We start from the raw sequence: 27,051 nt of genomic DNA, 5'->3' as shown, positions 1-27,051 counted from the left end.
TCAGGGATTGTGAAAAGCTTTGAAAGGATCTCTCTGAACTGGATGAAGGCTATTAAAATGGCAAATGGGGTTCAATGGTAAGAGTTGCACTGTTCAGGTAAAGTTCCATCATTTCCTGTTTGCTTCATTCAGAAAGTTTGCAGCAGAAAAACATGGCAGCTATCACAATTTTCTCTGCATTCAATGGATGCATGCATGGAATAACCAGAGGCACAGCCTTAATCCATTTTGCTACCTGTGATCAATACCTTCCTATTGATAAAAGATGTTTGCTGTCAGAAGGGAGGATATCTGCCATAATACAACAGCTTGAGATTAATCAGTATCCTGCATTTAGCTTTTAGCAGAAGCTTCTGATTTTTAGTGTTTTATTTTATTTGCTTTCAAATAAGATTGGTTTCTCTAGGTATTTGTTAATGAGTCATTTACAGGCCATAGAATTTTAGAGTCCATTAGTATCCAAGCCAAGTTCTTTCCTAATGAACATTATACAGTACTGAAAGAACAAAATCTCAGTGATTGGTTTACAGTAAGGGAAAACTACTGAGACTTAGAAAACGATCTATCAAGACTCGCAGAACTGAAAATCAGTTTGCATGACCTTCCTCAATGAGTTTAAGCAACCTACTCTGCAAGAGAAGGAAAAGGTCATGAGGAGACAAGGAGAATGGATTAAATCTAAAGCATATAGAGCTGTGGTTTTTGTATTTCTGGCTGCCTAATGCTCTTTTTTAAAAGATTGTGCTAAAACACTAATACCTGATTTAAATGTCCTGGAAGGGTACAATCTTTACAGGGCTATTTCATCTCAGGATACTTAGAGAGAGGGCTGCTCATCTGAATGGGTCTCCATGATAAAATATTCCTGTGCATGAAAAGGAAAAGGAAAACATCAAAATTCTAGCACAACAGCCTTTCTGGCCTTTTGGTCATACCTGCCAAGTTGCTGTCAGAGAAATAAGGGACCAGGCGGAAATAGCAGACTGGAAGTAGCGCTGCCGCCATTTTGGAACTGGGTGGAGCATGCTCAGAAGAGACTTTTGATGCTGCTTTGCCCAGTTCCAAAATGGCCACCGCGCCAGAATAAACCGGGGGGAAACAAAAAAATCCAATTTTTTCCAGCTAGGAACAGCTGGAAAAACGGGGATTTCCCGGGGAAAACAGGAGACTTGGCAGCTATGCTTTTGGTACACTGGTATTTTTCCCCCATGGCATTAGTTCCAAGCTTTGCACATATAATGTTGCAAATGAGTGCAAACTATTTGCTAGCCCCACCAAAAACCCTAACCTGGGGTGGAAGCAAGCTCCTTATCAAAGGATATAGCACCCCACCACTGAGTTGAAAGTTAGACCTGGCTAGCTGCTGAGTAATGCAGCACTGGATTTATGCTTTGCATTATGCTGCCTATTGACTATCACTTCCCTATTTAAGAAACAATTCTGGCTTGGTTATGTTGCATTTGCAACATACTGTTCACCAGGTTCACATTCCAAGGACAGAACTGTCTGAATATTTCACAGTGTACTCAGCAGTGACTTTCACAAACCAGTTTCCCATTCGAGATGCAAATATTCAAGAGAAGGAAATTGCTAACAGGCTGTGCAAACATGATGCTCCGGGTTGACAAAATGTGTGCGGAAGGGGGAGAACTTTCTTGACTGAACTGTTTGCTTTATGCCCCAGACCTCAATAAAATTTTCAGGGTGGTTTGCAAAATTTCAAAGCACATGAAACTAATTCGAAGTACAACTTAAAAAAAAACATATAGCAATACAAACAGTAAAATCATTGGAAGCAACAAAACAACAACAACAGTAACTATGCTTATTCTCACACTTAATCAACACTGAATGTGAACAACTTCACAGTCCTTCCTATTTTCAGTATCCCTATTCTTTCATTTTAATGGGCAATTCAGTTCAGTTTTTCAGTTACAGGGGGAGGAATAAACCATGACTATTATTTGTTCTGTGCTCAGGTGTATCTACCAAGATGGAAAAATGCACCCCAAATGTATAGTTTCTTATTTGTTCGGAACATCTAGAAATACATGAAATACCTGGTGCAATTATAAAACATTTCTTGGTAGAAGGGCCCATGTTTTCCTATATGATATTAGGTGTTAAAAAGTGATAGTGCATGGCATGGTTTAGGAGCCTTCTCTGTGGATTTATTCCATTTCCCTCTGGGCCTCGTGACCCTCAAACAATCCCTTTGGTTCACATGTTCTAAGCATTAACCTTCATCCCTTACTTCTCAAATGATATAAAATGCCATTAGTCTTTGACACTTCCTCGGATTTTTGAAGGCCTCTATTTTTTACCCTCACCTGGTCTTTGTGCATTAAAAAGCACTTTGAACTCTGAAAGAGGCTCTCATTTCAGTGCCATAAAGACACAAATACATATAAGAGTCGCACAGATCTTTTGATCATAGGGGATGAAATAGCACCATAACATCAGGGGACTATATCCTACATGTGTTCGGGAGAAGGCGTTAGGTGCGATAAAACTAATTATAGTGCTTCCATTTGGTACATTCTCTGATCCTTCTGAAAGAATCACTGATGTTATTACATACAAAGGACAGAAAAGAAAATGTGGGCTGCCCCCCCCATCCCGAATCCTGCCCCATCTGTGGCCAAACTTTTAGATATAGCTGGCATAAAATGTGTGTATAAAATCAAAAGTCTGTAAGTGAATACCCCTATGTTGATACGTAGTATGAATTACATTATGTGCATTTCTTCTTTCTTGACATTTATTGCAGAGTGTTGGTTGCCCAAGAGCATTAAAGACTTAACAAACATGCCTTCAACCTGGATATAATGAAAGTCCAAGGCGAGGGGAGCAGGATGAACGGAAGGGGAGGATTCTGATAAACAAGTTCATGGGTGCACCCTGCTTCACACATTCAACATGACACACACTAGGAGTCTGGTGTTCCTCTCCCCATCCATTTTCACTGCATCCAGTTTGAATGCCAACTTAAGGGTACTTTAAAAGATGCACAAAGAAGGTGTTTTGAGTTTGAGATAATTGTAGCAAAAGTACAGTGGGGGCTGTTTAAAAGCCCTTTTGCAAACAGCTCCATGCTGCTTTGCAGAGGCTGCCTCCTGCCTTTCCTTCTAGCCCCCCATCCCACATCTTTCAACAGCTCTGGATCACTCCAGGTGGACTGACCTGACCTGGGTGATCTCAACTGAATCCAGTCAACATCTGGATTTGCCAAAATTGACTAACTTGGTTCAGGATTTGGACTGTAATGCAGGGGTGCCATCCTGTGTGTGCCCGCAAGTGTGTACATGTGACATTGCACATCCGCATTGGAGCAGCCAGTGTCAGCTCCTCTTCCTCCTCTTCCTCCTGTTGGCACATTGTCTTTTATACCTCGTCTTTGATGTAGGCTTTTGTTTTGAGTTTTTGGTCTAATTGATATTAGATATTAGAATTGCTTCTCCTCCATAATGAATGAATGGACCCATTTTCTTGTATGTATGAATGGGTAGCAATATAAACTTTATTATTATAACTAGCAATAACAATAATGATAACTTTCAAGCCCATAACATGCTGGAATTGTTGCATTTTTTAATAAAAAAGTTCAATTTTATTTATTATCTCACACACAAAAAAAGACCACATATATACAAAGATACATAAATGAATACATCCATACCCAATCACATATCATATCAGAATCAGAAATTCCTGGTTTCTCTACACAATCTCACCTATCCAATCAGAAAAAGAAAAAAAGAAAGAAAAAGAAAGAAAGAAAGAAAGAAACTCAAGAGAAAAAAGGGAAAAGAAAGAAAAAACAGATTAAAAAAACTAACTTCCAATCATTTTAGTATCGTTTTCCTTAATCAGTACTTCCAACTTACTATACTTCTTCATCAAAAATTAAATTTAAACAAACAACATTTATTATCTTCTTCTACTTTTATTTTATCCCTGCCTATATATATATATGGGACCCAGGTGGCGCTGTGGTTAAACCACTGAGCCTAGGGCTTGCTGATCAGAAGGTCAGCGGTTCGAATCCCTGTGACGGGGTGAGGTCCTGTTGCTCTGTCCCACCTCCTGCCAACCTAGCAGTTTGAAAGCACTTCAAAGTGCAAGTAGATAAATAGGAACCGCTACAGTGGGAAGGTAAACGGCGTTTCCGTGCGCTGCTCTGGTTCGCCAGAAGTGGCTTTGTCATGCTGGCCACATGACCTGGAAGCTATACGCCGGCTCCCTCGGCCAATAATGCGAGATGAGTGCGCATATATATATATATATATATATATATATATATATATATATATATACACACACACACACACACACACACACACACACACACACACACACCTGTCTTCTTGTGCATCTTAATCCAAGCATATCATCAGCTCTATTTTTTTACCTTCTTTAAACAAATAGTTTCCCACATATCTCCACTGCTCTTTGGGGTTTTGTTTTGGAATTGTTGCATGTTATCCAGGTTCCTTTCAATAGGTCTCTGCAATGAAGCAACTGCTGCAGATAAATCACTTTTTTTCATTTTTTAAAAAGCATGAAACATTTCGAAGTCAACTGTTGTCATGTTTCATAGAACTCTACATTAACCTGTGTTTTAAACAATAATGCACATTAATCAGCAGGGAAAAGGGAAAACAACCACCACCCATTGTTTCCTGCATCAGAAAACAACACATTAAGTTGTGAATCAGTGCCATGGCAGAAAGGATAGCTAATCTAAACTTAAAGAGCAGTCATAATTATTGTCTGAAAAGCACTCAGCGCTGCAATAAACACTTCACGAAGAATGTCAGTTGTAATGCACTTCCGCTAGTAACAGTATTACTTATGTTTCCTTAAATAGGTCTTTGTCTTCTAAATGCATGGAGAAGAAATAGCTCTCAGGCCAACAGCACCACTTAGTATCATTATACAAGAAATTTCCAAGCAACCCAGTTCAGACAGGAGCATTATTAATTCATTGGAGTGTATGCCTAATAGACAGATCGAGAGAGAGAGAGGAGAATGGTGGCTGTAGAGCAAAACTCCTTACACTTTAGTGCCTGGGCATTCTTGTACAAGATCAGCAACAGTCAGTTTTGAAGCATCAACAGATATTTGGCATCATCCACGTGCTGCTCCAATAGTAGCAGTGGGTAAATCTGCCAATTTCTCTGATTTTTCCACTGTTGAGTTCCATTCTCCATATTTCCATATCATTTTCCCTTTTCCCTCATGAAAGTTCTTCATTTTAATGCAAATTTATTCTAATAGACACATTTTTGCAAAACATTTTTGCATGCTATTTGCACTAATAAATGCATGTTTACACTCAATGTGCCCCAGTCTATGCATTTTCGTATGAATAACTTCACATTGCAAAATTCAGGAAAGTGTGGCTTTTGAATGATGGCTGTGTTTTGGTTCATGCTTTGTTTCAGAAAGTGCAAATTAGAATTGCTTTTCAATGCAAAGTGGGTTGAATTTCTCCCCCAAGCCTATTCAATGGGTGTATTGTTTTAAGAAAGGAATTCTTCTGACTTTTGGGGCTCTTCCTCACATCTTGTACAACTCATTCCAGTGCCTGTTTATTGAGAAGCTAATCTCAGAGTTTAGTCCCAAGGGCTGGAAAGAAAGGAAAGATGGTACTTAAATGGAACTAGATAGAGAGAATCATGTTCCCAGTGGCAAACAATTTAAGAAGGGATTTTTAAAACTTCTGCCTGTGTGTTAGCTGTGAAGTAAGCCTATTTATCCATCGTGTGTGGTGTGTGTGTGTGTGTGTGTGTGTGTGTGTGTGTGTGTGTGTGTGTGTGTGTTTCTATTAAATTTGTTAGTCACTTTATCTTGTGCAAGACAATCCAGAGTGGCTTACATATTTGTTTGTTTGTTTGTTTGTTTGTTTGTATTTCTGTGCTACCCTTTCCCCCAAAGAGGCACAGAGAGGTTAAAAATGGAGGTGGCAGAACAAAATGATTAAAAATAAAATAATTTAAACATCTCAAATAGTAGAGATGTTAAAAGTATAAAATCATAGATGCCCCTGTACAAAACACAAAGTACCCCCTGGGTTGACTCCTGCAAGCACCGCTTGCTATGGGCAACGGTTAATTCAAGAAAGGCTATGTAACCTGAACGGTAAAACTTCTAGAGCCAACCTTCCTTTAACTCCCAGATCAGGAGTCAAACAAGCACAGCTGTTCAGGTGCTTTGCTCTTGCATGTCTCTTGAACACCAGCAGCTTCTATCCTGCACGGCAAGCTGATTTTTGAAGCTGAAGCTGTATGATGTGGCGCAGGGAGCTGCTCAAATGAAAAGGTGGGGGAAGGTTAGTGATCCCATTCAGTGTGCACAAGCAGTGGGGCTGGCCTAAAGCAGCTTTTGGCTCCCAACCTCTGCCTCTTAAAACAGAGCTCTATTTCACATCTTAAAGCACCACAAGTTCCCTGCCACAGGAAGAATGTGGTGAAGCGACTAGGACGCTTATCCTTTCATTTCCTGCATCTTTCGGAGTCTTCTCAAAATGTTTTCAGTTTTCTACCACCAGGAGAATTTCTTTAATTTGTTTATTTCCCTTTCCATCAATGTATTATGCATCAGCCCGATCCATTTATTTATTGCCCTACACAGGCTGCTAGCAACACATGCAGCCGGCAGATTAAATTCTTGCTCTTTTTTTAATTTATTGCAGTGCCATTCTCGATTCAGTAGCTTGACGCCAATACCAGTTTTAGCTTAGCCTTCGCTTCCTGTTTGTCGGCCTTATATCTTATTCATGGATTTAATAGCTCTCTTATCTGCATGTCCTTTGTGCAGATGCAATTCCAGTGCCACCGTAGCAAACATTTGAATAATTGTGTCTCAGCAATTGATCCGTCCCGGTATAGTAAGAGAGCCTTTTTACCGTGGGAAACTATGTTATATAGAAAGCTAACGTAATCACTATATAAATTTTAACACACCAACCACTTTGTGGTAGGGGTGCATTGGACTCAGGAACCAAAGGAAACCTGTGTCTTAAATCTAATAAGGACTGGTGAGTGGATTATTTTCTGATGGAGGCCTCTTGAAGACAAATTACATCTTTAAGGCTAATGTTAGGACAAAGGTGTGTTTTGAATTGGGTGGGGTGGGGTAGGGCAGGCTGTAAATGTTTAAGCACCCTTCTCTTCCACACCACTTCTCTGCTCTTTTCCCACCACATGAGGCATGCTTGAGAATAATAGAAAAGAAAAGTATTTGGGACGCTATTTAGCATATATGATAAGGTTTCACGTGATCCCTTTCTGCATTGAAACTATGTGTGTAGGGGTCTCGCTGCTGGCTAGCTCCATAAACTAGAAGTATGGGCCAATTCCCCACCAATGGCTTCACAATTCAAAAACTATGTAAAGGGGCTTAAGTACCTTCCAAACATACAGTGAGTTCCCCAACATCAGTGTTTTTCAACCTTTGGTCTCAAGATATTTCTGGATTACAACTCCCTTTGTTTCTTATCATTGGCTAAGCTGACTGGGTGTTGTGGGAGTTGCGATTCAACAACCTCTTGGAGACCCAAGGTTGAAGAGCACTACTCTATATAAAGGGGAATCCTGACTGACCCAGATTTCCTCTCCTGTGGAGGAACCCAGTGTGTCTAAACATAACTGCCGAACTTGGAGCTTACTGCAGACATGTCCATCAGTTGTGGGGAGCGGGTCAAAGGGTGAGGGAAGCTACAGGGACTCCATGACTATCTCACACGTGCTTTCAACCTGTGAGGTGATATGGAATTGTGTGGAATCCTCCCAATGTACTTTGCTTTTTGAGCAAGGGAGGCAGAAACAGTGATGAACCTCAAAATGGGGGACAATGAGCTGAAGGAGAGTCTAAAATGCTGAGGTTATTTAAAAAGCAGACAGACATATGCCTCTTTCATTGTGATGGGCACCAAAGCATGAATACAATGTGCAAATATTAAGCTTGGCGGTTTCAATAATGCTAAGTTATCACATTAATCTTTATGTTATGAAAGAAGTGACTTTTTGATTTGATTTTCACACACCAAACTTTTCTTCTGAAAATACCCTCATACAGCAAAACATGTCTGAGAGAACTTGAGATCTCAGCTGGTCTTTATGATGTCATAAGTAACAGACTTCATTCAGGCAATGGTAGCATACCCACTCAGATTTTTTTTTCCTCTGTGGAGAAAAATGAAGGACTCTTTTGATTGTATAATGTTAGGGTGAGAGACAGCAAAATAGTATAAAAATATACTTCAAAAATGAGTAATACTAGTCAAGGAATACTTTTGAGGGGATAAGCCAATGAAAGAAATGTATGAGTTTGTTTGTTTGTTTGTTTGTTTTTAAATTACTTTTAACTTCCCCAAGAATCAGAAGCATAATTAGTGTATACACTATTCAAGCATAGCATTAATATCCATATCATCCACCAGAACATTCTAGAATTTCTGTTGAAAGAACGTTTCCCCCTACTTTGAGGTTGTTGCTTTTGCCTACAGTGGCATATTGAATAGATATAAATTCTCTGGGTTATGTATTCCAGAATTTATCACTTAGCAGTTTGGCATGACATGATAACAATTCTTCAGCACTTGCAGTTGGGAACAGCTCAAAGAAAATGAGATTCACTTTAGTTCTTTCTATGTCAAGAGGAAACTTACTGTATGTTTGCCTCAGCACCATGCACTTTGTGCAAAATAAGATTCACGTGAAGGTTTTTCAGCTTCATCTATGAAAAATTATTCTCAAAGACAAAACTAGGATGGAATCACATGACAAATTTTCTTTTTAAAATTATATTTTATTGATTTTATAACAAATGTAAAGAAAAAAATACAAAACAAAGATAAGAATTCACAAGAAAGAAATACACAAAAAGAGAAAAAATATATAAAAAGGGGAAAAAGAATTCGTTTAACATTTACTAGTATAATTCTTAAAACTGTGACTTCCTCCCTCCCCCCTTCCACGCTTCTATTAATAACTATTACAGCACTCTCGTCTTCATCACTCTTAACTTTTTCTAAAACCAAAATCCTTATAACTATTAACAACCAATTTCTTACTATGGGTCTATACTTATAAACTGTAATTCTTATATTTTTAAACTATAAAACTAGCTCCTTTCTCTTTAAACTTTTGCTTCTATAGCCTCTTTGTACTTCCACTTTCCTTATTGTCCATTTTTAATCTTATAATTCTTTTCCAAATATAACTTAAACTTCCCCCATTCTTCCTCACATGACAAATTTTCCCTCCTTAAAAATATTGTTTGAGTTTTCCTCTGGAACATCACATTGGGGTTCTGCTCTTGCCAATAGTCCAACCTGTGTTCAGATAGCTGGACCAGCAATGTTCAGAATTTCAGGAGTGATACATAGGTTGAGTTGCAACCAGTATATGTGTTGAATTTGATCTTTCATTCACATCCATTAGTTTTTACACTTCCCTGAATGCTGGGATGCCATTTCAGCATCTCAAAAAACACATCTCAGTTATGTACACATTTAAATACAGTCAAACCTCGGTTCCCAAACACCTCAATTTTGGAATGTTTTGGCTTCCGAAAGCTGAAAACCCAGAAGTAAGTGTTCCAGTTTTCGAACGTTTTTTTTTTTTTTTGGAAGCTGAACATCTGGCATGGCTTCTGCTTGAGTGCAGGAAGCTCCTGCAACCAATCAGAAGCCTCACCTCAGTTGTCAAACATTTCGGAAGCCGAACGGACTCCCGCAATGGATTACGTTCGACAACTGAGGTTTGACTGTGCATATTTTGAGAGAAAACACACAGTCTGGTAGTCTAGGTTTTACGCAGGGTTGAACCACTGAAATGAATGAAAATGGCTAAGTTAGGTCCATTAATTTCAATGGACAGAATTGCAATTCCCAGAGTTCCTTAGGAAGAGGCACTGATTGTTAAACCACTCTGGGAACTGTAGCTCTGAAATGAGAATAGGGGTCTCCTAACAGCTCCCAATATCCTTAACAAACTACATTTCTTAGGATTCTTTAGGGGAAGAAAACACTGTTGGAAGTGATATTATACAACTTCAAATCTATAATGCAGATGGGGCCCAAGTTGGGAACGCCCAGCAAACAGCTCATATGCTAAACAACTATGCCACAGTATGCACTGCTGTAGCACTTACCAGATTTGAAATCTGGTTACTCAACTCTCACAAAAATCCTTTCCAAAACTAAGGCTGAGATTAGCTGAGCCAAATTTTGCAAAGATATGGCATTTACTACCCCATCAGGCAGCTCCACCTCCATTGCTTCCACACAACATAATCTGCCAACCACAGAATTAAAATGTAGTATTTTGATGGCATTATATAAATCCACTAAAAACCATTCATCGGTGAGTCAAATTGGTACTAATGTGCTTCCTTTATAATGTCTGTGGCTATAACCTAAATGCCTGTGTCTATTTTAACATTCTGGATTTATGAATGCAATGGAAATTCATACCACTTTTACAAAACATTTAGAATGCCACACTGAAAATATTTAAGTGAGAATAAAATATATCTGTAACACGTTATCTTCCCTGCTAACTTCACCACCCCCCCAATATCCCTCCCACTGATTTTGCTCTCCCAGCAAGTCTCTCCCAATATCACTGCAAATTAACCAGGTTGTGCAGTATCAGATTGATGATGAATTTAACTCCCATTCTCTCTCCCCAACCCCTTTTGTAAAAATAGTAATCCAACCATAGTGTGAGTTCTGGAATATTACAGATGCTTGCCATGTGTTTGCTGCGCGATTCATCCTGAGATCCAAGAGCGCTATAAATGTACCACTGTAGTATTGTAAAGTGTAATTTCACTGTATTTGTTATTAGGGGAGGGAATAAGGTTTCCCTTTTGTTTTCATCATTATTTCTGCTGTAACTGGAAACATGCTGCTACTACATTATCCGGAAATAAAAGCAACCCAGAGGTGCTGTAAATAATTCTGGGAGGCCACTGTAGATTGGATATCCATTAACAGTTGGCAGAGGTTTCTCCTGAAAGCTGAGAAGTAGCTTGGGTACCCAAAGAAGGAGAAGCATGTAAATTCTGGGATTAGCGAAATCCACCGTGATATCTTTATATGGTGCAGAAGCATGTTTCTAATGCTCTGAAAAGCATGGTCAAAATTAAAGGGTTCAGGAACTCAGACCAGACTAAATTTCATAAAATCATACACGGACTTTACTAAAACAAAACTCTTCAAGAGAGGAGAAAACTCCAAATAATTACACAGATTAAAATAGCTCATAAAGTAGGAAAACAAACCCTAACTTATCCAGCTAATTAACATAAATGCTTACACTTAAATATCATTAGGCTGGGCAACGGAACAAGATGCTGTCAAAAGCCCAAAGAGATGCTCGGCTCGGCTTGGCTTGCTGGCTGCCAAGGGCTCCCACCAATCCAGGTTTTATGGTAATTTAGACCATGGGCGTTCACGTCTTCTACCCAATTACCTTGTGACACTGGCCTTGCAGTCTTAATGGGAGACAGCTGTATGTAAGCTCACTATTTCTGAGGATCTATACCATTCCTATAAACCAGTTTTAAAGGGGTGATGTCACCATAGTGTGACCTGGGAGAGAATCATGAAGGGCCCTATTCAGCCCTCACCCCTGGCCTATCCAATTGCAGCCTGACTCCCTTAATATAGGCATGGGGAACCTGTAGTCCAGAAGTTGTTGGACTCCAACTCCCTAGTGTTCAGGGATGATGGGAGTTATCATCCAAAAACATGGCCCCTTGGGAATGAAGTAAGGGATGCAAATTGAATAAGCAAACCAACAACACCAGGAGAGCCCATCATGGTCTTCCTAGATTAAAAGAGAAGTGCAACACAGTATCAAACTGGACATGTTTATCCCCTGGACTGCAAAACTATATTTGCAGACATCGGGTCCTTTCCTTCTTTGCTTTACCTTACATTAAAACAGGGATGTGGGTGGTGCTGTGGTCTAAATCACAGAGACTCTTGGGCTTGCCGATTGAAAGGTCAGCAGTTTGAATCTGCACAATGGAGTGAGTTCCCATTGCTCTGTCCCAGCTTCTGCCGACCTAGCAGTTCAAAAGCACATCAGCACAAGTAGACAAATAAGTACCACTGTGGCAGGAAGGTAAACGGTGTTTCCATGCATTCCGGCTTTTGTTTCCACACACACACCTCACTGGTCCTGCTTGGTACCTTGAATGTTTTTGCCTGGCTTGATTGTTTGCTTGAACTCTGATAATGCCTCTTTGTTGTCTGGATGGGAGAGAGAAGGCAACATAGGCACTAACTTTATGGGGCTGAGGACAACTCAGCTCCCGCAAGTATGCAGGTATGGGGCTGAGCCCCCCAATCTTGAGGGGCTGGGCCCCACCAGGCCTCCTTGCATCGGCGGAGGGATGGTTTATTGATGGCAACGAGAGTTAATGTCAGGCACTGGTAGGGGGTGGAAGCAATTTTCATAGAAACCGCAGCATAGGAGGAAAGCATTATTATTTCCCCTTTCTCCTCTGCAGGAACCCCAATCCTAACTAGTCTCTCCAATGGCTGCTATTTGCAGGTTTAATTAGATTGTTATAATCCTAAAGTACATTTGTAACATTGTGTTTAGTTTTGCTCTTGGAAGTAACTTCTGTTGGTTTTAATTGGACTCAAGGTCAAATAACATATGACAGTAGTCACTTGTTTAAACAAGTATGATTAATCTCACCACTTTTATTTTGTGGGGGTGGGATCAGCCATTGGTCCTTGATGCAATACAAGCTCCCAAACAGCATCAGACAGCTGGTGATTTTCAGCAGAAAGTAGGCACAAAGCTGTGATTTATATCAGGAGCATGTTCAAGATTGGGGTCATGCATTGTCACGTTTGGCCCTTGCTCCCAAATGACCTGCAGAGACTTGCAGCATATGACTCAGTTTAATACCTGTAAAATGGGCATGATAGTCTCTTTTCACGTATTGTGTAAAAATAGAAATAAATGGCCATAGCTCATTCACAGTGTAGTGCTAGCAATGTCTCATCATGGTCATTCTCTCAGGTACTTATACTTTGGATTGTAATGTACATGTCTGATGTCTTCTCAGAAATAAGTTCCATTGTGTTCAGTGTAGATTACTTTCAGTTAAGTGGGTGCAGGATTGCAGCATGCAGAGCATAATCAAATCAAGCAATGCTTGAAGATCTTAGCAAAGTTGATATTGTACCAGAGATTCTACTAAACACATGTGGCAATTTCAAGTTTATCCATTCAGACCTTATATTGATGGGACTGCCTCCATTTTGTCCTTTTAGAGAGTTTCTGCCCTTGTCTCTGTATTTAGAAACTGCTGAGTGTATCACTTAAAACTATCTAAGTGGCCCAAAGCTTTGGTAGTTATGGAAAGTCTTTTGGCTGATTCAGGGATTTTTCTGATGCCACTTACAGCTCTTGCCGGTTACATTAGACTTCATCATGTATTATGCCACAGTAAGGAAATAAGTCTGGAAAATGCATCCTTCACTGAAAAAGAATGTGTAAGGGGTGAAAAGCACTTAGCCTAGTCACAGGAAAAAGAATATTCTGCGGTTTAGCAACTCCTTGGAGACAGATTGCAATTTCTGCCATTTATATGGATACCTTCTCTTTCTTTTTTTACCTTGCATCAAACAAGGGATTTATTTGCAGTATCACTGTGTCTCACATTAGAAACAAAACAAAACTCTAGATGTGATTCAATAGATTGTGAATAAGTTGTAACAATAGACTGTGGTGCTGATTTTTTAAAATAAAAAAACTGGGCTTTTTTAAAAAAAATCAATATTATTCTCTGCTCAGGCTGCACCAATGCTTTATTTATGTAATTAGCTGTGGGCACATTTGCTGTGGGAAAAAATTACAGTGAAAGCAGCTTCATTTTTTAAAAAAGGCCTGCCTTCAGTAATTCATCTAGGATCAAAGTAATATCCCATGTTGATGTCTTACTTTCTCATCTCTTTTTTTACTCCTCCCTTATTTGAACAACTTCCCTGTACAGTAAGTGGTTTGAATTTGGCCTCCATATTTATTATTTTGTCTCGTATTACACTTTTAACCTGCCATTCCACCCTGAAGTGTTATGCATAGTGTTTGTTTCCCCACCCCACCCCACCCCCAGAAACACGAGAGAGAGAGAGAGAGAGAGAGAGAGAGAGAGAGAGAGAGAGAGAGAGAGAGAGAGAGGGAGGGAGGGAGGGAGGGAGGGAGGGAGGGAGGGAGGGAGGGAGGGAGGGAGGGAGGGAGGGAGGAGTCCTCACAGTAATACTGTGCAACAGGTTGGGCTGAAATTGCCACAATGTCACCAAGTCAGTTTTATGGCTAAAATGGAGATCTGAACTCCCGATCTGAACTCCAAGATCTAATCGAACATTCTGACCACTAGGCCACATAGTTATTATTTAGTCCTATAGTCCTGTGTCCTTGATAGAGGAAACATAAGGCACAGCAGTAGCCTGTGCTTAGATTGCTGTATGTGCAAGATTTTCCCTCTCTAACATAGCAGAAAGAGGAATGGTGGCAGGAGGTCACTGCTGGGGATGAGAAAGGTTCCTAAATTGCAAACGGGATGTCTGTTCTGTTCTCAGAGGACTTCTTAGCATGGGATGAACATATTATGGAAGCATCAACACAACTGCAAGGGCCCCAGCGACGGGGCAGAGAGCTTTAAAAAGATGTGCAAAAAGAATTTAGGATTTTCAGGAAGACTAGTACTGCAGGGCGTGGAGTCTCCTTTAGCAACACTGATTTGTCATGGTCACATTTATGTGTTTTGTGCATACAGCTGCATGTTCATCCCATCCAGTGTTTAGTGGTTGTGGTTGTTGAGGTTAGGTGAACAAAATATTTCAGTAGCTCGGTCATTTTCAAAGGCCCTGGAAGATGGATTCACCATTGGGGCCCTTGGAAGTAAAGCAAGCCCAATAATAATAATAATAATAATAATAATAATAATAATAATAATAATAATATATGATTTATACCCCACCCATCTGGCTGGGTTTCCCCAGCCACTCTGGGCAGCTTCCAACAGACATTAAAATACAATAATCTATTAAACATTAAAAGCTTCCCTAAACAGGGCTGCCTTCAGAAGAAGCTAGAGAAGGCGTGAAGAAGCTAGAGAAACCTCTCAGGCAACAGCACCACAGGATGTTTGCTGTCATTTTATTTTAGGCTTTGCATTGCCCTCTGCTGAAAGTAGCATACACCATCTTGATACAACCTGGTACTTAGCATGTGGTGTTATTATGATCTCTATGGGTAGAGAACTCTGGTCTGCTTCTGTCCTGTGTCCATTCCATCCCCTCTTGCCTTGCGTCTTTTCCAGCACCTCACAAAGTCCTAAAGCCAACTCTGTTCCAAGAAAATGTTTGGCAATTATGTAAATAATTCATGTTTTTTTTTATTATTATTAAAGGAAGCTGTTCAAAATTGGACATCATTATTGTGAAAATGTGATGCATTCTTCACAGTCAGTGGGTTGTATCCAACAAAGGAATCTCATTAGCGCAAGGACTTCTGTCTGTGTAATGGGACTTCTTTGTCTCTCCCCCCCCCCCCCGGTCCTGTTACAAATTAATGGGGGGGGGTTGGATCCGGTTTTAGCTGGTTCTTTAGGAGAGAGAAACACAAGTAGACCCGGGGATTTACAACTCAGTAAAACACTTTTATTGTACACATCAAAATCACAGTCCCTAACCCCCCCCCCCACTGGGAATCTGGCACACTTTTCCACTTTATATACTTTCAACCAGACATTCCAGCTCTGGTGAGTCACCGCGATCAGTTCCTTATCCAAGTTGTTTATCACGTAGTTCCTCACATCCTCATTAGTCAATCTTGATCAACGCCCATCCTTTGTTGTCAGCCTGTTTGTACATCAAGTTTTATGAGCTCAGCACATCTTCCTCACTTCGCTTGCCAACCTTATCAGTCCCACAAGTCTTAATAAGAGTACATTTTAGAGTGGTGTTCTTCAGCCTAAAAACAGGCCTACATTCATTGGTTCCTCCATTCATACCATAAATCTCTAATAAATATGATTGCTATACTCCATTACATTCCCCCACACACCCTGAATCTGCTTCAGAGGGTTGGAGCAAAACCCCAGAACAGATTTAGGGCACATGTTGGGAGAGGGAGAGGAAGTTCTATAGTACATGTGGAAGTCCTTCCACGAACACTGACTTCATTGGATACTACCCAGTAATTTTGCAACATTGTAACTATCTGGCAAAGGGCAAAGGACACCTATATTTGTTTCATTTGTACCTTGGACTTAACAGTGGTGGCAAGAACAGGCCTATAGACTATTACTTGAAGGTTTTGAGAATCCTGTTAGGTGAATCTAGACCACAGGAAACACAACCTCTCGTGACAACTTCATGAAAATTGGAGATTTGAAGATGTCTTCACTTTTCTAGCCCCCCCCTCTCTCCCTCCCTCCCTCCCTCCCTCCCTCCCTTATAACACATAGTGCAATAGAAATGAGGTGCTAAAAACACTTATATCACTACAGGCCATGTACCTCCCACTGTGGCTGGTTCATAAGCAGTAAATTTTGAGCCTAGAATTAAGATTACTGAGTTCAAGAGTTTGAGATAAATGCAACGGAGGGTGAAGGGATTAAAAACAAACACACCAAGGTTACCCAAATAAATAATGTACAGGAATAATAAAGAATTGAGGGGAAAGGTCCGATTATATTCTAGTGGATCTGAAAACAAGTCTAGCGGGCCCAGTAAATGGCCTGAAAAATTTTTCTTTCTTTCTTTTTTAGCTTTCAAAAGTTAGATGTATAAAACATTAACTCATTTTCATCATTTTGATTTATTTTCAGATATGGAAAACTAGGCAGATGGCAAACTAGGAAAAGCAGTGGGTTGTGTATTGTTAGAAAATGATCTCCCCCCCCCCCCCGGACAATCTCATTTATATTTAGCCCACAAGTGGTTGTAATTCCTCCCAAAATAATGTTTTAATTATAAATAATGAATATTTCATAATGATTTAAATCAGTGTTACCCCAGCTTTTGATTCCTGGAGCACAATGGTGGTGGTGGTACTGCTGCTGCTGCTGCTGCTGTTTTCTGGAATAAAACTACTTTTGTAGTTATAATTATTTCAGTTAAAAAGATACACATATTTGCTCAGTCGGCTCTCAAAACAATTGGCAAGTATTTATTTGCAGCTGCAGGGCAGTCCAATTAGTACTGCAGTTTGGGTCCGCGTTTGCCCAAGGGTGGGATTGTGCTTTCTGGGGTAAAGGGTATAGCTGAGCCAAAATGTCCAAGACGATGAATTTCTGAGAAAAATTGTGACATTTCCCTTCTTTTACCTCCGTCCCTGCTTTAAAAGGAAGGTTACTTTGCTGAATGTTCTCCAAAACATCTTCACCATGGAAAAAAAGGGAGTTGTAATTCTACCACTGCTAACGGCAAGGGTCCATCCCTCTGAAAACTTATTGGATAATTTCTTCTCCCCCTGAAGAAACTGGGTGCAGTTTCTCCAATTAGAGTAACATGTTTTGAGAGAACATTTTCACGTGGCTCTCCTTTGGTATTCTAACACATTCCTACTCTCTCCTTCAGGATGCAAAGAGGGGGATTCAATGTTCTACAGTACCTCAAAAAAGTAGCATGTATAAAACAGTAAATATATATTATATTTTATTTTAATCCACCCCAAATTTATTAATGTCCAATTGGGGAGAGTCCCTATCTTAGAGCAGTTCCTCCTGTCGGTCCAGCTCTCCATTCATCATGGTGCTATCCAGCACTAAAAGAAAGGAGGTGGGGGCTGCTAAGATAGTGTCGTTTATACAATTGGGTGTAATATTATTCCCCGTAATAAATTTGTATGCCACTTTTCAAGGATGCATCTTCTCAAAATGCTTTACAAACCATGTGCCAAGCATACAGTAAAATATAATTTTATTGAGATGGCTCCAAAGGGCTTAGTTAAAATGGCACAATGAGCATTACTGTAGCCATAAAGAACTCTAGAACCCACAGTAATCATTATCTAATGCATTGTGTCCACAGGAAAGGCAGGATGCAAAGGCATGACATTCAGAGCTTGTATCCTGGCCATTAAATGCTGGGTTTTAATTGTACCTCTTTCCTTTTACTCATGCTTTTATTTCTCTCCTTGAAAAGTTATTATTATTTTAATATTAACATTTCATTCTTTTTTCCTGCTGAAGGGTATAACTGATTTCAAGGTTTTCTTTTCATGGTTTGATGAAGCCTCAATTAAGATAAGCTTACTAGGCTATGTCATCATTGATACAACTAGCTATAGCTATTAAATCCCCAGCACCGCATTACAAGGCTTATTTTTACCTACCTTCAGCTTCCTAGTGTGGTTTTCTGTTGTCAACTCTCCAAAGTGAAGTTATCCAACCCTGTATAAAAGGGATTTGATAATGGATGGGTTGTGAGACTTCTAACCGCACAATCGAAAGTGTTTCACTACTTCTCGAGGACACTGCAATGCCATTGACATGATTGAGCAGCAAGATTTGAGACCTAGCAGTATATCCTTCTAGATACATGGTTGCAACTGCTATTACAGCCAATAAGAGATGCCAAGTCTCAAGTAAGAAGAAAATAGTGCGCTAGAGTCTCAGGCCTGAGGTATGCCCTTTTCTTCCATGCACTTCAGCCATGTGAAATAGATGGTTATGTATTTCTGGATGAATCAGCAGTTTTTCCAATCTTCAGTCATCCTGATTCTCTTTTACTAACCCAGAGTCTCTGGTTTGCTTAAAAGAAAGGACCCTGAAACTGAAAATGAAGGAATATTACTGGGATCAGTGGGAAGGGCCAGACAATACTCTATGCCAGATTTAGAATATCATTGCATCACTGATATAGTGACCATACTGGACAAAATAATGAAAATGTATTTAATAATAATAATAATCATCATCATCATCTGGGTGGCTTCCAACAAAATATTAAAATACAATAGTGTGTCAAACATTAAAAGCTTCCCTAAACAGGGCTGCCTTCAGATGTCTTCTAAAAGTCTGGTAGTTGTTGTTCTCTTTGACATCTGGTGGGAGGGCGTTCCACAGGGTGGGTGCCACTACCGAGAAGGCCCTCTGCCTGGTTCCCTGTAACTTGGTTTCTCGCAGTGAGGGAACTGCCAGAAGGCCCTCAGCGCTGGACCTCAGTGTCTGGGCGGAACGATGGGGGTGGAGATGCTCCTTCAGGTATACTGGACGGAGGCTTTAAAGGGCTTTAAAGGTCAGCACCAACACTTTGAATTGTGCCTGGAAACATACTGGGAGCCAAGACCGGTGTTATGTGGTCTCGGCAGCCGCTCCCAGTCACCAGTCTAGCTGCCGCATTCTGGATTAGTTGTAGTTTCCAGATCACCTTCAAAGGTAGCCCCACATAGAGCACATTGCAGTGGCCCAAACGAGAGATAACTAGAGCATGCACCACTCTGGCAAGACAGTCCACGGGCAGATAAGAGTCTCAGCCTGCGTACCAGATGGAGCTGGTAAACAGCTGCCCTGGACACAGAATTGACCTGCACCTACATGGACAGCTGTGAGTCCAAAATTACTCCCAGGCTGCACACCTGATCCTTCAGGAGCACCTTTACCCCATTCAGGACCAGGGAGTCATCCACACCTACCCGCCTCCTGTCCCCCAAAACAGTGCTTTTGTCTTGTCAGGATTCAACCTCAATCTTTTAGCCGCCATCCATCCTCCAACCACCTCCAGGCACTCACACAGGACCTTCACCGCCTTCACTGGTTCTTCACTGGTTCACAAGTGAGAGCCCAGGGGTCTGAACACTCATCCCCCACCACCACTTTCTGAACATGGCCCAGGAGGAAGGAGCGGAACCACTGTATGACAGTGCCCCCAGCTCCCAGCCCCTCTAGACAGTCCACAAGGATGTTATGGTCGATGGTATCAAAAGCTGCTGAGAGATCCAGCAGAACTAGGAAACAGCTCTCACCTTTGTCCCTAGCCTGCCAGAGATCATCGACCAGTGCGACCAAGGCAGTTTCAGTCCCATGATGAGGCCTGAATCCCGACTGGAAGGGATCCAAATGGATCAGCTTGCAGGCGTGAAATTTTGAGTTACCTGTAGGAGTTTGCACCCCAAAAGGCAGTTTATTCTCCCCAGCCTCCATGTTGTTGTTGTTTGCCGTCTTTCTCCGAAAATAAGCCATACCCCGAAAATAAGCCATAGTGATAGGCAGTTTAATCTTGTAGGTTAAACTGTACCATACTTACGGTAATAATAAAAAAATAAGACATCCCCTGAAAATAAGCCACCGTGTGTTTTTTTTTTTTGAGGAAAAATAAATATAAGACGGTGTCTTATTTTTGGAGAAACATGGTAGTCGTTTAGTCGTGCCCGATTCTTCGTGACCCCATGAACAAGAGCACACCAGGCACTCCTGTCTTCCACTGCCTCCCGCAGTTTGGTCAGACTCATGTTGGTAGCTTCGAGTCCCAGCCTCCATAAGTCATATTTAACTCTGTGTGTCTTAACAGTTAATCCACAATTCTTAATTAGGAAAGCCTCCTGCCTCATATATCTCACTTGTTTTCCTAGAAAAGTGGCAAACTTTTTCTCTTGGTCATTCATTTTTAAGATATTATCATCAGCTTTATGCAAACATCTAAATAGGGTGTTGCAGTAGTAGCAACACCGATGGTCAATAACTCATGAGTAATTGGTGCATTTGTTTCCATGCTACACCATTCATCTCACTCAGCAGAAATTGGTAACCTATAGAGGCATGGCTGCAGGCAGGTACCCTGAATTATGGGTAATTAGATTCCAGACAGCTTTCGGATTCTTAGAGGTACAAAAGAGCAGCACAAGGTGTTTTACTGGTACCAGAACTACTACTTCTAATGTGAAGAGCTGGGAGAAAAGGTGATATTATTTTCTACTACTCTTCAGTCTGTACATCATGTATTAATATTAAGTAAGAGGTCAATTAAGTAAGAGGTCAATTAATTAGAAATATGGCCATGTTAGGAAATGCATCTATAGTACAGCTAACATGGAAAAGAGCTGATAAAACTTCTTTCTATTTGTGCCACTCCAGTTTTCAGAAAGCATTAAGAATACCATGAAAGTCCAAAAATCTGAAGTTGTGGATTCTGATACATATTTTAATTGGATATTGGGGGGGGGGGTTTAAAATCTTTTAAAGTAACTACCGAACTACTAAAGTGTACACCCTGTTCCCTAGAGCTGTGGTAGCATCTTACAAAAAATATTTAGGCAATCTGTTCAATCAAAGAAAGCAAGAAAATGTGTAGTCACGAAACAATATGAATATAATTAGAACTACTAAACCTTTGTCTCTTTACATGTAAAGCTCAAGCTCAGTTTTTGGAAGTGTTCAACCAACCAAGGATACAGACAAGGGCTTCCTGAAAAGGAAAGTCTTGCTCTTGATTAGCTTCACAAATTATAAGAGTGAACAAGCCAGGTCCTGAGTCTTGCTTCTGGGCTTCGCATAGGCTGACCACTGTGAGAATAGGATCATAGAATCATAGAATTGTAGAGTTGGAATGGACCCTGGGGATCCTCAAGTCCAACCCCCTGCAATGCAGTAATATGCAGCTGTCCCATATGAGGATCGAACCTGAAACTTTGGCATTATCAGCACCATGTTCTAACCAACTGAGGATCCTAGACTAGAACAACCATTGGCCTGATCCAGCAGGCTCGTTATGTGTTATCATTTTTTGCTTTTATTTATTTAGAAAGTGTTTACCCTGCAGTTCAATTGTCTTATTCTCAAGGTGTCAGGAGAGGGGAAGCTGCAGCTCTCTGCAGCCGCTCTTTCACTGTCCAGTAGATGGGACCAGGTTGGTCTCTCCTCTTTGCCATGATCTTCCAAGGAGGCTGCAGTTACAGGCTACCAGAGACTCTAGGAGTGTGGAGTGGAAAGAACCCAGTGTGCTTCTTTTTGCTTTCAGCACAAGGGCACCAGCCTCTTATTTGAGTCTACCACATGCAGCCTCTCAGTTGAGCTCAACAACATCGATTTCATGGGAAGTGTGGCCCTAGGCAGCTGCCAATCACTGCCTTGAGTTTCATGATGGAAGAAAGGTGTAATATAACTGTACTCTACCATTCAGTGTGTCCCCCCCCCTTCTTGAGAGCTGTATTGTAGAACAGATTTTAAGGTTGTAATTGTAACTGAGCCATTAAACCTGGCTGCCCAGCTACACACACAGAAAGAGAGGCATGTGCAAACTAGCTCTAGTCTCCATGGCATTTCTATATCTCTCTGCATATCCTTACAATATAGACAAAATAAGTATTCAATTAGTCACATCCATGCATGTGATACTAAAATGGCTCAGGTTATTGATTAGACTTACCTCCCTTTTCTGATAAGAATTATGAGATTAGTTGGGGGGGGGGTTACTCAATTAATCCGGCATCTGTCTTCTCTACCTTTATAAACCATTCCTCATGCAAACAAGGGATCTGGCTTCAACAGAGGTATTGATCGAGGCAGACCTTTTGGGTTAGAAGCAAAGCCTCTTTAATTACTTTGGCTGACTTTTGTTTTTTGCAACATCTCGGGACCCATAGCTCCCACATTTTAGTGTTGTTATCACTTAGCTTATATTTAGAGCTTTCCTGCGCCAGAGTAATCATTGCCGACCCAGTCTGGTCTTACCTTTTCTTGGCGCAAAAATAAGGCAGAGAGAAAAAGCTATTCCTCTGGTTTCTCTAAGGATTTGATAACCTCTTCACTCTCCTTAGCTAGAGGTGTTTTGACCTTTAATTAAAAGGCAAATTTGTTGTCTTCCATTCAGAAGACAGCAAATAATGATCTCATTAAAATGAGGTTAGTGTTTCAGGCCTTAGAGCAATAAGAGCTGAAGTCTCATTAGTAGCTAACAATCCAGAACACAGCACATAAATAAAGCTAATATGGCAGAGCAAAAAGCCTTGGTGCATTAAATTTGAGCAGAATCAAATGTTTACAGTCAATGATGTCTGGGGCATGAAGTTTTAATGTACTTAATAAAGGAAAGCAAATTGCTTCCTATTAGCCATGAAATGTTCCCGGAGAACTAGCGCCCACCCCTCCAAAAAAGTTTATTATGCAAATGAAGGAGATAGCTGTAATTAACAAGGACATTTTGGGAAAATATCACTCCTGCCTTAATAAATGTGACAATTATGAAGAATAAAGACAAGGCAACTCAAACCTACAAAATGTAATTATACGGATGAATCTAAAATGCTGCTGAGTGGAGGCAAGATATAAATAAATAAAGAGACTTATCCTATGGACACTGAGGAGAGATTCGTACTCCTACGAACAAAGGAGAGAAGCGATTAATATAATGAAACCAACAATTCCACAAAGATTCTGAGCAGCTAAAGTGCTTCATTTGATTCCTTTTTTGAATACAAACTGCTAAGCTGGGCATTTTGATGTGAGCCTTTCTGAATGCAAAGATTCCTGATTATACTTTCCTTGAGAAGCAATATTTATTTCACCAGATTTGAAAGACTCTGTTCTTTAAAAAAAGTAAATACAAAAAATCCTGAAACTATGTTGAGCTTCAATGAGAGGGAAATTGCTAAACTCATGGATGGGTGGAGGAGGGGGTAGAAGTATTCATCTAAAAACAAATATGATTTCATATTTGAAGTCTACGAGAAGCATAATTTTTATTATACTTCTCAGTCCATTCCCACTTACTTTAGGCTGGCTGCCAGCTTTGAACCTCAGCATTTTAGAACTCTATGGCAGTAGGAGAAGGGGGTAGTAGAGAATGGGAAACAGAAATAGTGTATTTTCCCTTTTCTTTCCACCTGAAAAATCTCTGGGGTGTTTTGATCTTACAGCATACAATGCATCCTTCCCAACCTAATTTACCTGCTCATGAAATATGCCTTCTCAGGTTGTTAGGCGCTTGAGCAAACCAATTCCATCTTCCTCTACTATTGTTCTTTCTAAAAATTAACACTCATTGCAACATCCCAATATTTGCAGATTATTGTCAGGCTCTTACGGTGAGTGGTGGCTGCTTGTTAAAACTTTTTTTTTTTTAGTTTATAAACTTGCACACTTTTACTTACCTAGGGACTCCTCTTAAGTATGTAGACATGCCTCCCTTATGGGTATGTGTGCGTGTTTTGCTTCTAAACCACCCCAGCTTGCTGTTAGAAGTAATGACATCCCCAAACTTTAAATATTATAGCAGCACTGAGTATGCCTCTGGGATGTTGCTGCCATATGCTTCCTATCATACCAGTTTTAATCTGATTGTTTCCCCTGAATGCTAGCTACTGACTTCCAATACTTTTCTTTAAGAACAGATAAATAATGTATTAAGCACATATTACATCTAATTTAGAATAGATTGGGGGGCGCAAAGTGAAGGAAGAATTTAATACTAATATTTGCTGTTCAAGGTGGTTTATTTATTTTATACAGAGGACAATGTAAACATTTACATCCACTAATTTCATTCAGTTTTAGAATGCAAATTCAGTAAGCACATGCAAAAAAAATAACCACATTGATTCAATTTAAATGTTCAGTATACATTTTGCTCCTCCTATGGTTCAATAGACCGACAAGCAACTAATTTAGAAACAGCGGTTAACCTATGTAAAATATAATTGAATTGGATTCATAGAATCATAGAGCTGGAAGGGATCTGAGGGTGATCTAGTCCAACTGCCTGCAATGCAGGAAAATGCAGTTGTCCCAAATGGGGATCAATAACACAACCTAGAGCATTATCAGCACCATGCTCTAACCAACTGAGCTATCCAGACTGACCAACTCTGATAAATCTAATGTCTGCTTACATCTCAGAGTACCCAAAACAGGGGTTGCCAACATTTTTAGGGCACATGAAGATTTTTGAGTGAGTGCTGTGGGTGCCACTTTCCTTTGGACACTGTAGCAGAGTTAATACTGTATGAGCCTTGAAAAGTACTGTAGATCGAACTGAAAGAGAAAGTGAGGAAGACCGCCATCCTTCCAACTTCCTCCTTCAGCTGTATGTACTTTTCAAGGGAAGAAACCACTTCATGGCCTCATGGCAGTAAGGGTGGGGGTGGTTGGTTCAGAGATTTGTGCATCTCAGGAGAAGACATCAAGGACACCATTGCATCCATAGCTGCCATGTTGGCAACCCATGAACTAAAAGATTAAAACGTTAATAGCAAATTGACAACCTAAATCCAGTCCATCAGATAATTTTGAGGAAGGTCCCTTTGCACAAATGACCACTTCATTCAATAGGAGTTGGTGGGGGGAGTGTCACATGGAAACAAATCAGTTAATGTGCATTGGCAGAAGCTGCCCCCGCTCCCTTCTCTGGTGCATACAGCAAGTGCAAATGCAATTTGAAACACAGAGGGAGAAAACACAGACCTCAATTCAAACAGTGAACCAGATCCAGATGTTCTGTCGTCACCACATCACTAGGAGTTTCTGCGGTCACTGAACGTAGGCTGTGATCCTAAACACACTTACTAGGGAGTAATTCCAGTTGACTAAAGTGGGATTTGCTTCTGGTTAAACATGCAGGTGATTGCAATGCAAATTTATAAAATCTAATGATAAATTTTAAACTGTAATGTTAGTTTTCCTTAACATAAGTCTTACACCTGTTTCTAGGTTAGATTAGAGATGGGAAGTGGAATTCACTGATATATGATCATATTTGCAAGGATTCTAAATGCTATAGCCCAAGAAACATCAGTTTAAAAAAGAGGCTTTTTTTTTTCTAAATGCGTGCTATTTCTTATTTGTTTCAGGCCTTACTAGAGACTCAAACTTTACTACGCACTCAGGTTGCAAATTTTACCTTCAACCTTGGATTTTCAGGAAAGTTTTACCACACAGGTAAGAAGGAATCGTTTAGTTCCAGGTTAAGCAGGTGAAATACATTGAAACATTTTTTTCTTGGTATGCTCAGTAGCTGGTAACAGAATACTGAAATTATATTTCATTTAAAAAAAAACGGTGTGAGAATTTCCCTCTCTAAATCTAATTTAACATTAGTTATGATATTGGAATTTTGAATGATTCATCCTTAAAAAAATAAATCAGTGAACAAATTCCCCATCATCATCAGGAAAAAGGGTTCAGCAATATATATGTTTGCTGACTAAAGAACTTTGATCTCCTGGATCTGGGTTGGCATCAGCAGTCAGCATTTTGGGGTACCTGCCAAGAGTCCATGCCCCAGCAATGGGGGCACTGACAAGAATCCCCTGGAACTGCTCCCCTTCTCCTTGCTTGTTCAGCTGGTGAAATTGTTAGTGAGGAGGTGGTCTAGTGAGGCAGTGAAGCCCATGGAGTTTCTTGCCCAAAGTTCCTCCAAAGCCTAGAACTGGCACTATCAAGAATGGCTCTTCTGAATTGGTGAGCAGATTTCTAAAACATACTAAAGTAAATGGTATATACAGTCTCTCTCTCTCTCTCTCTCTCTCTCTCTCTCTCTCTCTCTCTCTCTCTCTCTCTCTCTCTGTGTGTGTGTGTGTGTGTGTGAATATGAAAGCACTGTGGATCATTCTCCTAAACAGATAATCTCAGTCGAAGGATTAAAAAAAGAAGTAGACATAACTGCCAGGTATTTATGCCAACGCAAGGCAAGGCAAAGCTGGTGCCATCTTTGGCTTTCTTATCCTGTCAAGCAGAATAAGAGACGGAATGTTGCAAAACCAAGCGCTCTGTCCACTTTTGACAGGAGTCGTATTTGTGTGATGCCGATTCCGCCTTCACTTCACACGGCTACGAACTGAGGTGACCAAAATACGTCCGTCGCCTAACGGAGGAGGCACTGTGGGATTTATTTATTTTTTAAAGTGTACTGCCCTACCCAAGGGAGAAAAGATTTGGATTAAGGGGAATTTAAATTAAATGAAAAGAGGATTACTTCACCTTTCCAGTTCTAAGTAATTAATTGATTCTGCCCACCCGCCCACTGATTCTGCAGATTAGCGTTACCTGCTTCCAGTCTTCTTCTTCTTGCAT

General features: G+C 40.4%; 1 protein-coding gene across 1 annotated transcript in view; it reads left to right on the top strand.

Annotated features, from left to right (window-relative positions):
• Positions 1-27,051, top strand: part of NDST4 (N-deacetylase and N-sulfotransferase 4) — a 122,063-nt gene that overhangs the window by 25,774 nt on the left and 69,238 nt on the right. The window contains exon 3 of the mRNA XM_035113329.2: positions 25,830-25,917. Within this exon, the coding sequence (XP_034969220.2) occupies positions 25,830-25,917 (88 nt within the window). The remainder of the gene's footprint in view (positions 1-25,829; positions 25,918-27,051) is intronic.

Source organism: Zootoca vivipara, chromosome 9 (assembly GCF_963506605.1).
Source record: "Zootoca vivipara chromosome 9, rZooViv1.1, whole genome shotgun sequence".
NCBI lineage: Eukaryota > Metazoa > Chordata > Lepidosauria > Squamata > Lacertidae > Zootoca > Zootoca vivipara.
Note: the sequence above shows the minus strand (reverse complement) of the source record. Positions and strands in the feature narration are given on the sequence as shown.